Source organism: Onychostruthus taczanowskii, unplaced genomic scaffold, assembly GCF_017590055.1.
Source record: "Onychostruthus taczanowskii isolate IOZ18803 unplaced genomic scaffold, ASM1759005v1 scaffold4, whole genome shotgun sequence".
Lineage (NCBI taxonomy): Eukaryota > Metazoa > Chordata > Aves > Passeriformes > Passeridae > Onychostruthus > Onychostruthus taczanowskii.
This window is the reverse complement of record NW_024501459.1, coordinates 2841317-2855828: the sequence shown is the minus strand read 5'-3', so window position 1 is coordinate 2855828 and position 14512 is coordinate 2841317. Positions and strand designations below refer to the sequence as shown.

At 36.3% G+C, this 14512-nt stretch overlaps 1 protein-coding gene across 1 annotated transcript in view; it reads left to right on the top strand.

The window, feature by feature from the left end:
- Positions 1-9150, top strand: part of ALKAL1 (ALK and LTK ligand 1) — a 35483-nt gene extending 26333 nt beyond the window's left edge. Inside the window, exons 3-5 of the mRNA XM_041412996.1 lie at positions 3333-3413; positions 5629-5705; positions 8508-9150. Of these exons, the coding sequence (XP_041268930.1) occupies positions 3333-3413; positions 5629-5693 (146 nt within the window). The 3' untranslated portion in view covers positions 5694-5705; positions 8508-9150. The remainder of the gene's footprint in view (positions 1-3332; positions 3414-5628; positions 5706-8507) is intronic.
- The last annotated feature ends 5362 nt before the right edge of the window (positions 9151-14512 follow it).

Below are 14512 nucleotides of genomic sequence, written 5' to 3'. Positions count from 1 at the left end.
TACTTGAAAACTGAGGAGCTGTATAATGCACTTAACTTTGGGACTGTATTGTAACTACTGAGAAAAATATTGTACCCTCTGAATATATTCAATACAAGTTGCCAATGACAAGGTGCTTGCACTGGTTCTTTGCTCTCCAGTTCCAGCTTTCTGTAACTCAGAAGAGTGAAGGTCTCAAAGTATGATACTGCAAATCTCATGGTGATTTTCAGGGTTATATGAAATATTAAAACTAAAAGCTGGACAAATAGTTGGACATTGGAGCATGAAAAAGAGAATTAGAAATAATTATGCATTTCCTCATTGCTGGATATTTCAGGCAGTGCTTGACAAGAAAGGAAGGTATTTGTTGTCTCTTTTGCATGGGGGAAGTGTATTCCAACCCTTGGGATAAGCACAACTTTAAGGATCTTTCTGCCAATAGCTCACCGCAACCTAACAGAATCTACAGGAACTGTGCCAGAGCCAGCTGGCCCTTCACCCCTGCAGTAAACAAGAGTAATTGTGAACCTGATCATTTTCAGTCCATATGAGAAAGAAATCAACATAGAGCTTCAAACTACGCTGTGCTATGTGGCAGAGCAACACTGAATATTCCTCTCCTGGGAAGGACAGACAAGAGAGATTTGTTTATGTTAGTACTTAATCAATTTCCTTTTCATTTTTAGCTTTGGAAACTCCTCAGCTACCATAAAAAGCTCAGCATAAGAATCTGGGGAAGCTAAGTAATGAATACAGATTGATTTTCATTGCTCAAAACCAGGGGAAAACAGCCATGAGTTTTACAAAAGTTATTGTGAGACTGGTAAATCATATAAAAAAAAAATACTTGAAGGCCTGTCTGTGGACCCATTCATGAAATTAATAGTCCTTTTCTGCAAGAATTTAATTTAGTTGCCATCAAAATTGCTGAAATTACTTGAGTAAGATTAGCTGGAATGAATGAGGAAAGCAGGATCATTCCAAAATACTGAAAGTTTATTTGTTGGCTCAGAATTTCTGCCTACAGTTAGTTTCTTTCTTTCTTTTTCTTTCCTTTTCTTTATTTTCTTTCTATCTATCTATCTATCTATCTGTCTATTTGTCTCTTTTTCTTTCTCTTCTCTCTCTCTCTCTTCCTCTCTTTCTTTCACTCTTTTTTTTTAATATATCTTAAGATCTTCAGGGATGGAATTTTCTGCCTGTTGTTTTATATCTTATTTCATTTTTCATCATTTTACTAGATCCTGTAATCCATAGCCATTTTCTTAAAATACAGTGGAACTTTGGATTTTGTTATTCTGTTCCAATCATGATCTTCTAGCAGCCTTCATTAATTAAACTGTTTGATTACAGTTCTTACTAGTTCAGAATTAGGACAACCTAAACTAATGAAGTGGTGAAAAAAAAAAAAAGAGAGAAGCTGAAATCAACATTATCTTTATAGTACATTATCTTTACAGTTTCAGGGTTAAGAAAATTATTGCACACTACTCATATGCCAGGAATAATAGACACATTTTAAAGCCAAATAAGAACCATATGTAACAGTCCTTGACTATAGGAAAAATCATAAATAATCTTGTGAGTCATAAAGTAATCTGTCAATTTAGCTTGGAAAGCCAGCTGACACAGAGTGTTTTGTAAGACACAATAAAATTAACAGCCTATTTTTGATGACAAGGAAGAGAGCTAGAAAACCATATATTATCTGAAGGGACATGGAATTTATTTAGTGACAAAAGCCAGTGTTGTCTCCATATATGCTGGATAATTTCAAATTACATATTTTTCCTTGAGTCTAATTACTCGCTCAGAATAAAAAAATGGCCACAATATTCCAGTTCAGACTTGCAAAGGCTGCTCTTCCAGTTTGTTGAAAAGGTTATTTGTGGCTTAAAAAATCTACTGAAACCCATGTAGCACTGTAAAATAAATCTAATCTTCAAGTATGTTCACTGTCATAGAGAGGAATCTTCTCTGGAGCTCATGGCAGTTTGGCTTCACTATCCAGAGAGAATTAGCTTTATTTATTTTACCAGGCCCATAAACCATCTTTCAAGTTATGAAACAAGTTTGTTTTGGTGTTTTTTTTTTTTTTTCCCCAGAAATGCTTCTTGGTTTCCTCTGAAAGGAAAGATGGCCAACAAAGTCTGCTTCATGTGAATCATTTTGTAGCACTGCTTGATGCAAGCTATTCTTATTTAGGGTTCCTACTTGTACTAAATTTGCATTTAAATTTAGCCTTATTCACTTAACATCAGTTCGTATCAATGTTTTCTGTCCAAATCACAGGATACGCATTCCCAGCTGTCAGTGTCTTGCTAAGCAGGTTATGAATGCAAATATTGCATTTTTGCTCTCTTTTTCAACTTGAATGTCACCAGTAACACTTTCTGGGGCCATCAGCAATTTTGGAAGGGGTCTTTAGCAACTTGTTACAGTTAAGCCATGTTTTGTAGAAAAATAGACCCGTAGAATGGTTTGGATTGTAAAGAACCTTAAAGATCATCTAGTTCCAACCCCCTGGCCACAAGCAGGGATGCTTTTTAAATCAAATATTAACGTAAACAGATGGAACTGTATATCCAAAGAAGGGAGCAGTACACTATACCCTGGACATGCAGGGATTTGCCTTCCCAAAGATGAAACATATCTTGCATTCTGCACATTGTATGCTTTTTTACTAGGATTATTTAACAGGAGATCAGGTTCCTAGATGTTATTCAGCTGTCATTTTTTTTTCCCCTTGACACCCACACTGTATATTAAGAATTTTATAAACCATCTATGTGCAAATTAAAAGCATTAGTACATGAAAGTACTTCATCTTTCCAGGGGTTAGAAACTCATGCTTGCTTAAAATGTTGTTTTTATTTATCTTTACAAATAGTATCCTCAGTCCAGGTGCATTATTCCTTCTACAATAGACTACAGACAACCATTGAACGAACTAAATTCTGTTGTAATTGTCATTCTGTTTTTCACCATATAAGAAATTTCACTGCTAATTTTGAATTTGAATGGGCTAAACCAGCCCATTATTTTAATGTGCCATTTTTTCTGTTTTCTATATCATGAGCATAAAGGCACAACAACAGAATTTCTTTCTGTTATTTCACTAGCATTATTATACTTGTGTTCACAGCAACAGAATTTCTTTCTGTTATTCCACTAGCATTATTATTATACTTGTGTTGCATCATAGTTGTTTAAGGTATAGTAAAAGACTAAATGCAATTTTAGTTCTTTTAGAGAAAAAGAACTTAGTGCTATGTGTCGTTGTCATTCATTGAAGCTGCAGAGCAGTGACACTGAGAGCTTGTTGTTAACTCCTCCTTACTTTCAAACAGGGCCAGTCACATTTTCCTCAGAGTGTAGCAAGCACTTTCATCGACTGTATCACAACACAAGGGACTGCTCAACACCAACCTGTAAGTAGCAAAGTACTTTTTAATTCTAGCTGTGATACTTCCTTGAAAGCAACACACTTTATCTATTAAGAGTTTGATGTCCTGGTCCTTTTTTAAGAGTTACTCTTTAGCACTACATTAAAAAGCATATCCAAGGTCTTCTAATGTATAAAGATTTTCTGTTAATGCCCTTGCTGTCAGCTGAACTTCATGGAGTTCCTTCAAAGTGATGCTGAAATATATGAAATGAAAACTACACTGAAGAAAACCAGTAGGGCATCCTTATGCAGAGGACAGATATTCTCCTTCTTGCTCTCTTTAGCTTTCCTTGTGCAAGATAAAATCTGAACCATTCTTTACCTTCTATTAATGCTGAATAGTAGATTTGTACTTTTGGGGTTTAGTATATTTCAGCTTGTGAGTATAATTTTCTATTATATGCCCATTGTTAAACAACATAAAGTAATTTGATTTACCATGTTAGTGATACTTTCAGTTCTCATCAAGCAACCTTCCTCTCTGAGACTGCAGAAGCTTTGCTTTAACACAGCCTGAATATATCTTTGTCAGAGACACTGAAAATAAAAGGGTTTTTGGATAAAATGGATAAAAAAAACAAACAAAATCCCCAAACCAAAATGGAAATTCATTAAATAGAAGTTACTTCAGCATTCTCTAGTGCAATGGAAGTTCAATAACAGTCAGTGGAAAAGAAGCAGTGTGTTTTAATTAGAGAAAGTGAATCTCAATAGGGGTGTGTAAGCACAAACTGTGAACAAAGTTTGGTGCTTTGGAAGCTTTTCAGGATTTAACATGAAAAAGCAATGGCACTTTCTGGCTGCATCACTTAGAAGCACTGTTTGTGAGCAGCTGAGGTGCTCTGTCACCATAGCTCAGCACATCAGAGGATTTAGTGTTTGAAAGGGGGTGGAGCAGCCTCATCTCCATTTGCCTTTACACTTATCAGAAGCTGGAATATAAGAATCCATGGCTGACCCTCAAAAGTTATACATGCAGCTTTCTAAGTAGACACAGGAGTAGGCAAGGCATATTTCTGTTACATGCTGTGCAATGAAAATACCATGTTGCATGTTGTATGCCTTGACACATGGATCCAGAGCATGTGAATATTATTCAGACTCTTATGTATTACCTAAGTGTTTCACTTTATTTCTAAAGAAACACATTAATATTATTTTTCTTCAAATTAAATACCTTTTCTTAAAGTTAAAAATAAGACTGTCATTTTGAATGGTGTGAAGGATTTATTTTTTAGTTCAACTATCAAAGCAAATTGTAAAATAAAAAGGATGATTTAAACCAAAGCAGAGTTTTTGTTCCCCCTTTCATCAAGCAAACCCGAAGCAGACAATGAGTTACGTTCAGCTGAAATGTTCTGTTCTAAAAAGGAGAGCTAAATCATCAGATTTGTCTCCACCTTATCTATCACCCAGGCTGATCATAGCCAAGATCCTTCCCTGTGTCTTTAGAGGGGTTTGATATTTTCTGTCAGGGACACCTTAGTCATCAGGGGATGTCTGAGGATGAGTTATTTCCTCTCCTTCTGACATGGTTATACATTGTACAAATATTTTCTGAGGAACTGAAACCCAGATAGCAATCACTTTCTTGCCATTTGGCACAATTTAGATTAAGTTTTATTAAAAGACTTATCAAGCAATAGAAGCACCTATGTATTTCTTGTTAGCAAATATCAGAAAGGATAGCAGTGACTCAGGGTCCACTTGAACCAAGAGGTCATTTGAACCAAGGGCACACGACAGGGGGATTGGAAGTGGGAGTTTAGTATCTTTAGTATGATGATTAGGAGATGTACTTAAATGTGAAAAATATGGAATTAAATCAATATTAATAATAAATGGAACAATAAAATGTTTGAAACAGCCTGACTTCTGACTATGTTATAGTGATAGTTACAATAGCCTCTCAGTTAATGAGTTAAATTCCCAGTCTTCCACATTCCAGTAGAAAACTTCCTGGCAGAAATTTATTTCCTTCCATCACTTGTACTTTTCCTCTAGAACACTGATTATGCTAAGGTACAATCTAATATTGCATCTTGCACACATAATTTCATGAATTTCCATCAGATAACAGTTTCACTGTGTAGAGTGTCTGAAATTCAAGTACAAACTTTACATTTAATTTTATGCAGTTTTTTGAGGGTATCTGGCAACTGAGATTCATTATTGCTGTGGGTAATTCTGTTTTATAGATTACAAAAGGTGTGCAAGATTGCTAACGAGATTAGCAATGAGCCCTTTGTGTACACAGTCCTAGGATGTTTGCTATGTAAGTATAATTTTCCCCACTCATTTTCTTATTTGTTGAATGGTCTAGTGGTTTACTTCACACTTATACCTTGTTATCAGGTGTGCATACAAAAATGTGGTGTTATCAGAGTGCATCAACATGCAGCTTTGGCGTTGCAGAACTGACTGGCTCCCCCTGGAAATACAGAGAAGCACAAATAGCTCTGACAAGCCCCAGTGTAATTTCCTACAAGTCACTTGTGGCACTGCAGTCCATAGCTATGCACTGGGTGGCCTCTTGCTGTTCAAAATTTCAATGAGGAGTTGGCTTGGTGAAAGAAAAATGCTCAAGGGCATCAGCAGCACATTTATTTCAGTCCATTCTGCAGAGGACTTTGTTGTTAATCCATGGAAGAAACAGAATGTCTTGGTCTCAGGTCTACCAATGCAATCTTCATAGATCACCTGTCACTTAATTAATTTCTGGGACCCCTTTTCACTCCCGTATTGTCTTCTGAGATTTTCTGAAAAGTTAATAACCACTTCATGGTGATGGAAGGAAACTGAACATAAAGATGTGGAAAGTTAAAAGTTTCACTAAGTAGTCTGAGGAAGAAACCAGTCCATTCTTGTTTATAAATAGCATGTCAAATGTTAATTACACAGCACTGTCACTGATAAAAGTAACATCTCCAAGTGAGCTGTTTTCTCCTGTTGTTTGAATAATAATATGATGGTTATACTTTCAAAGGTTAATTTGTAAATACACACATTGGTTGTTATTATTAACCACTAAAATGTATAAGCTCAGTGAATTTTATTTATTTAAATTTCTTTGAAGATGGTTTCATTTCACCAGCTCCTCCTGACAAATACTGCAAGCTTGGAGCTTGGGGGAGTTGTGTATGTCACTTCTTCCTGCATCAAGACTTCAATTCATACTAATCAAGAATAAGAAAAGAAGAGTAGGATATGAGTCAGTGTTAGCTGATTTGATTTCTCAGTGGAGGTGGGATTCATTTGGAGGCTGTGCTTTAAAGAATATGGCAATATTTCAGTTCTGAGAAGAAATGACATAATTTCTTTCTCTTCTTTTCTTCTTAACAATTTTCAGTCTCTTTGGTGTCTTGATTTCCAGGTGTTGAATATACCAAGGACAGCAAACCAGAGATTGACTAGGCATCTCCTTACTTTGTATGTATCTCCTTTTCATGACTCAAGGCAGGAATCCTTTTCTCAATGCCCCATTAAAAAGAAAAATAATTAGTACTTAAATTCCTGGTTTTTACTATCCTCTTTTAAATCTCAGCTTTCTCAAACATCCCACCACTTGCTTTCTGCAGTTTTACCTTTTTAATCTCTGCTTTTCCTTTATCTGTATCCATTTACATCTCTGGATTCATGTATCAGGGCTTTCAGAGAGATTTCTGGTGTTCCAAATTTTTTTCTTTTTCTTTTAAGAGAATGAGTCAAAGATCTGCCTACATATCCACAGTACAGAAGCATCTATCTCATCCTATTTCCATCTTTAAAACACAAAAGGATCAAAAGTTGCTATGATTTGCAAAGCCAGGTGTTTTAATTTTCCTGCCAAAAATACATTCAAATACATGAAAAATAGGGAAGAGAGGTTTTAAATGGTAAGCATTGCTAGCAGTTCGTGTGCACTGCATTCACTTAAAATTGTTTCTAGGCTAGTTTTCTCTCTACTTTGTTGAAAATAGAGAAAACGTTATAGGAAAAAGTAGAGCCATGATCTGAGTGTTCCCCAGCTGTCTTTGTGCTCCCTCACCCTATTCCTCCACTAAGTACAGCAGATAGTTTCCATCATAAATGAGACATCCTCAGATCTTCATGTTTACTCATATCCACTGATTCTTGGAATGGAAACATTTCCTTGAGGAAGGTGAAGAGTGGCAGGAGTTGCTCTCTCTTCCCTGTTAGTAGGGAGTGCAACAAAGGAGTTACATGCATTCATCCCTCAAAAACATTGCATTTCGAACATGATTCTCTGATTGATTCTACTTCATCTTTTGGCGCAAGGGATCTGCTTTCCTCACCACCCTCACAGTAGTGTAGAGAGGACATAGCCATAGATCCTGTTTCCTGTAAGAAAATTTGCCTTCACTTTAACATTTGACAGAGTCTTGGAGATTCTTGGTTCTCTCACTTGAAGAACTGACAGCTATTTTTAAGCATTTTCTTGCCAGTACTAAAATAGTCTGCCTTTTCCTCATTAAAAAAAGAGCTGCAGTGCTATTATGCAAATATTTTCCTTCCTCATCTGTAAATATCCGGCTATACAAAGAAGACGTGGTCTTTTCCTCCTCGAAATGAACTTTTGCTTGGGGGAAGCCAATCGCCTGCCCTCGGATCTGGCCGCGCAAGCCGTGGCGGGAGGTTTCAGCACCATGGAGAGGCGCCGCACCCCGGGCAGCCGCCGGGGTGGCTCCGGGGCCGGGATGCCGGGCACATGCTGCCCTTACAGCTCTGAGAAATTTGGGTGGGTTTGTTTTCACTTCCTGAGCCAGATCCCTACAAGTGGAAGTAAAGCATTTGATGAAAGCCAGAATGTAGAACCGCACGTGGCTATGTGCATGGGGAGCTCGCCTGCAAGGTGCAGCAGCGCGGACCTCCATGTGTTAAACCTTTTGGCCCTGAGGATTTGCCCCGGCAAAACTCATTAGTGTTCACAGGAGGGCAAGACCCACTGGCATTTGAAGTTAATCTTATGATTTATACAATCCGCAGGAAACTGTGGTTTATAAACAGAATTTTGCTAAGCAGCCTGCTTTTCTGGTTTGAAACTAGTTATAAAATGACATGTCGTTTTCTCTTGCAGACTTTCTACCAAGGAGAGAATTCTGCTTTGCCAAGAAAGTGCCTTGAAATCTTCAAAAATGGAGACACATCTTTTATCTTTTTGATTTACAATGTTTTGTTACTAGATGCATTTTATTTTCATATATTTGTCCGACATTCCATATTTGTGTGAAACATTATTTTATTTTGTAAATTTGTTGCCTATAGTTCAGACAAGCCAATTATTTAAATACATTGTATATGAAGAATACTAATGATATACTGATTAAATGTTATAACCGTATGCAGGGAGTTGGTAAAATTTTGCTGTTTCTCTTGTTCCGTTGTATTTACATCGTTCTGCTCAGGCTCATACTCTCATTATTTGCACTAACTTGAAATGCAGAAGTCTGTGTAACTGAAATCTGAATAAGCTGTAAGTGGGGAAGTTTTACTTGCCATGGAAGATATTTTATATTATGAAGCTTTGTTAATATATACATAAATATTATTGTGCATCAGAAAAAAATTTGCTCAGAAATGCACCTTGCTTTCAGGAACATTTGTATGACTATTCTGGATTTTCATCAGTTACATTTGTACCGGCACTTATGGAAAGAGTTGCAAATAATGTAAATATAAAGACTGGAAAACTGCAATGCAGTTTTGGTGGAATAAAGAACATAAAAATAAACTATTTTACAGGAGGGGTTATTTAAGTATATTAAGAAGTAACTTATTTAATGTATATATTTAATCTACTGGTGAACTTGAAATAATCCTCCACTGAGAACTTCAAACTTGAGGGTTTAGTATTTTTCAACATTTTGTTTTCATGGGGTAAATTTTTTTCAGCCATTTATTCTTCAGTTGAAAAAGGTGTGAACAAAAATGCATCATGTACCTAGTGTGAACAACAGAAAACATCTGCAAGTATGCAAAAAGGGTAATAAGAAAGTCTAACAGGACAAAAAATGCTTTAAAGTATAATGCCACAAATCCAAGGGGTATAATGAATGAATTTTGCTGGTGATACATCAGTCTTAAATATTTGGGAAGACTCCAGGGCACAACTGCTACATATTTTTCATTTAAAATCTAATTGTATTGTTCACATTTGCCATCCATTTGTTATCTCATCTCATCTCTTTTATTGCAAGCTCATATGATTGCTTTACAAGGAACCCAGTATCCTGTGGGGGTTTTACAGTCAGATCCAGAGTAATTGACAACACACATTGATTACTATGCTCAAATGTCAATTCTTGAGATTAACTGACCAAGATAATCCTTTCAGATTAAATATTATCTCTACCTTTTCCCTCACTGTGGGCTTCATGAACCCCCTAGTTTCTATGCCCAGCACAATTCCCACTACAGAACAGCAGGAAAACTTTGCCCTTTTCCTCATCAAATAGCAAAGAGTTGCCTTGTTATCCTTCCTTCTTTCGATATGTTCAGTGTATTACTGCACCAAAGCTCTGCAGTGTCCTGTGATGCTCAGCTTTTAGAAGTACTTACTCCATCTCTAGTCCCAGCTAGGAGGTTGTCCTGTACTCTTTGTGATTAACTGGATTGGTTTTCTAACTTTCTGCAATCATGTTCTTTTGGTAAGAGCAAAGTTTTCAAGTCTCCTTCTAATCCACCTTGAAAGCAATATTCATACTGAAAATCCCAGTGGTTTGAATGGTGAGAAGGATATTTTTGGATCTCTGTGGGTAACATACTTCACAGAAGGATTATTGGCCAAAACACTTCAGTGGAGGACAAAGGATGAGGCTCAGAACAGGCAATCAGTCTCCAAGAAAAGCATTTGTCTTTAGTCCCACTTTGATTTTTCCACTCTGGCTTGCTAGCTTCTCAGTCTAAAAAAGGTTTCTCCTTTCCTTCCTCAAGGGACTGAAAAGAATTCAAGTATTTTTGGTTTTTTTTTTTTTCTGAAAATTACTTTTTTTGATATCTAAATTCCAATGAGAAAGACCTAATTGGTGTAATTTAATAAAATCAAATCTAGTATGCTAAATCAAGAGCTTCACCTTTGCAAAAATAAAGAATTCTTCCTTCTGTTGAGTCAGAAAGTGATTAAGTCCCCATCTTAGAGAAGATCCACAGATGTTACAAAGATGCAAAACAGAGATTAGTATGACAAGTTAAAATATTTATGAGGGAAAAAAAGAAATAGTGAAATTATTAAAGGGATAAAACCCCACAGTTCTTCTTTCCCAGAAGTCAAATGGCTTAGATTTATGTTTTTTTCTGGAAACAAATTATTCTTTGAGACATTTGTGGCATGCATCCCTTCTTTCTCTTTGGCCCCTTTTTGATGCTCAGTATGCTCTAAGTAGCTGGAAATACACCCAGCTTTTTCTAACCACCCCTCTACACATTTGTTTGTCACTATATTCCATCATGATTTTTAGATGCAGGGATGCTAAAGTTAGTAGCAGAAAAATAATGAAATAGCATAACACAGTCACTTTCCTGTTTAATCTGAAACATAAGTTGTAAGATCTATTAATGGTCCTACATTTTAGGAAGTATAAAGGATGGTTTTTGGAAACACAGTGAAGAAACAAATGCCATAGAAGCTGAGAGGAGGTGATACACTCAAGTAAATTGTGGTTTTGTCATGTTTTTACATGACCATTTTCCCTTCCAGATTTTCTTTCATTTTTTTCTCATGCAATTAAATAAAAAAAGTATTTTGGCTTCAGAAATACTTCTGATTATGGTTTTCCCCATTACCATGTTGTCCTTGCATACTCAAAATTTTTGTCTAATTTTTGTCCTGGTGGAGAATATTGAATAGGGATAGAGCCAGCATCTACAGTAGTGCCTCATCCCAATTTTTCACTCTGATAAACTGTTCACCTTTTTCAAACAACTTCATTCCTCCAGACTTTTGAATTACTAAAGAAAACCACTGTCAGCAAATACTGTTGTTGGTCTGGCATATTGTTGAGAGAAGGCCAACAGCATAAGGCCAACAGCATTTTAACCTGGACCTTTGTGAATGGAGACTACAACCCAAAGTTCAATTTTTTGTCCTTATTCCTGAGACCTTCTTAATTTTTTATCATAATACTGTAAAATTTTTCCTAGTCTGTGCTCTGAGTGCTATTCTAATGCAGGACAGAGACCCTATTCTCATCTCAGAGGTTAAAGCCACAGAGTAACATAGTGTGAGGAAAGTGTACATGAAAACAATGAACTTTTCTTGATTGGTGAGGTGGAAAATTACTCCATTACCAGCTGTCTAAATGCATCACTCGGAGATTTGACAGCAGAGGGCAAGAGAGCCAAGCAGAGTTTTATAAGGAACTCTTCCTGTGATGAGGGCTCTCATTGTAGAGCGACTTTTCTAAAAAAATTAGAATAACCCAATGCTGCACATAGGAACCCACATAAGAAATAAGTGACGGTATGAACACTTTGTAGGTGTCAGAAACTGAAATTTTAGCATGGAATGAGGCATTAGTTTTATAAAGAAAATTATACCATGGAAGATACCAAAAATGAGAATAAACAAAAATGTGGAAAAGATTAACTGCAGGTTTCATCTTGGACACATGCACTGGTCACCTATTGTGAAGACCCGCCAAAGTGTTGGGTGAGTAACTGGGATGTAAAACAGCAAAATGAATATATTTTCAGATCACATATGAAAGATTTTATTAACGGCTATGTTGGTTTTGAGCTGCAGGAGGAAATGGGTAAAGTTGAGACATTAGATAGATAAATACTCTAGGCAGAGGAGATGTAGAAATCCTAATTATTTCAACACAGCCAAAGAAACCAGCACCTCACAGACATTCTTTTCATCCCACCTGATCCTCCTTGTCCACCACGGGATCTCTAATTCACCTGGGTCAGTAGCTTGTACTGGTCAGCAGAAATAGAGACGCTGCTTATAGACCTGGCAGAGTGACCTGGCACAAGGTTTTTTGGCAGAAGACCAGGATGAATAGCTGCCATTCTGGGAAAGGAAGTATCTGCCTGAAATATGGCCCACTGGTCTCACCATCCCATTGTCAGGGGCTACCTGCACTGGACCTGAGCTGGGAAAGATAGCCGTGGAGAAGCAAAGGAGAGGTACAAATAAAAGGAGTGAGGGTAGGCAGCACTTAATATTCTGGAGTATTGGTTTGAATTCCCTAGGCTAATATTTGTTGCTTGTCTACATTTAATTTCTTTCCTCCTCCATCAACCATAAAATAGCTGAATTTTCCACCCAGTCTTACCTCCTCACTGTCTCTATGAATGTGAAAGCCTTATCCTCTGCTCACAGACAGGTATTAAAACCAAAAATGAAATCAAATATAAACCATTATCATTAAAAGTCCACCAAAGAAAGAACATGGTGCAAATCATCTGTGGAGCTTTCATGTAGCTTCACTGTAAGATGATGATTCTTGAATATTTTGACAGACAAATTTATACCATTTTATAGCATGGTTTTTGCTTTTAGACCCAAGGATGAGTATTTTTTTCAACCATACCAGAGTCACTTTGCTATCCATGTAGAATGGTTATTAATATAATTACACTGCACAATGTAATGAGTGTAATTAATTTAGCTTTGGTTCTCATTTGTCCTTATCACTCCTGTAATTCTATGGAAATACAGTAATTCTGCCCCTTGCTTTAGTAGTTGATTCATTTTCTTACTTGCAGTATCAAAAAAAGTTTGTTCCCTCCTATATTTCTTCTAAAAAAATTGCCCTGTCATTGGAATTACTGTCCATTTTTACATTGAATATGGCAATTTTTATATTTTTTGCATGAAGCAACCAGTTCAAGGAATAATTACTTACTCATTTACTACAAAAGAAACAGTTATCTTTATTTTAAATATTCACTGATCGTCATGCACTTCTTCTTATGAAGCATATTTTGCAGTAGTCCTCCCTTCTCTACAATATGAACTCCATTTATGCCATTTGCATCCCTTATAACTCATTGTCTAAATAATATATAAATTAAATATTTCCAGTTTATGAAACTGATATATCTTTTTTAATAACATTCACTTTAGTTAGAGCTGAACAATGCTGAAAATTTTCATGGAAATATTTCACTTCCATATCTCATAAAATGTTAGTTGGAAGCCCATCTGTCCATAAAATGCCATATGACTTTTCTCATATGCATTGCTCCATTATTATCCAGGTCAAATTTATTGGTTTTATTGTTTCTGTGTCACTCAGTATCTTAAAGTCTGGTAGGACTATTTTACAGGTCAGCTTTCATCTTTGGTACTCAAAGTAACTTGTTATCATCAAGTACTTAAAATTGATCACTTTTTGATTGTGCTTCTTTAGAGAGGGGTGTATTTTGCATTTGGTCATAAGAGAGGTCTAAGAAAGCAAACAAACTCCCTTCCCTTCCCTTCCCTTTCCTTTTTCCCCTTTTCTCCTTTCCTTTCCTTTCCATTTTCAACCCTGCTTCTCCCAATAAATACGCTCCCTGCTTCAACTGGAAGATATGAGGATCTATATAACTCACACATTCCTGAATGCAGCTTTGAGTGCTCAGGTAGTGCTATATGGAAATGTCCCTTAAAGTTTTTGTGACTCTAAACTTCTGTAAACTTGAGCTATTTAGGGCTTTCAGTGGGAATAATTACTCCTCACATGATCCACATCCTTACTGCCTTACCCATACAGTGTTGATCACTGACTCCTTGGTGTAATTCTCTGTCTGAAAAGTCTATATGAAGATGTACTCCACAGGAGCTGACTCTGGACAAATGTCAGGATGATGTTTTGAAAGTATAAAAACCTGAATAATTTCACTGCTACATTCTGAGAGTCTTTTAATGGCAGTTTTTAACATTTTTTATTAGGGGACTGAATTATGTTTATTAAATTATGGTAATTAAAAGATGCCTTTGTCTAATAGGTTAATTCTGCATCTTAAGAGGTCTCTCCTATTCATACACTCCAAAGAAAAGCAATAAATGACACTGATGACATCAGAAACTGAAGTTTGCAAGATGAGGTAAAAGGATCTTAAATGTTACCCGATCCTGAAAGGGTTCCTTCA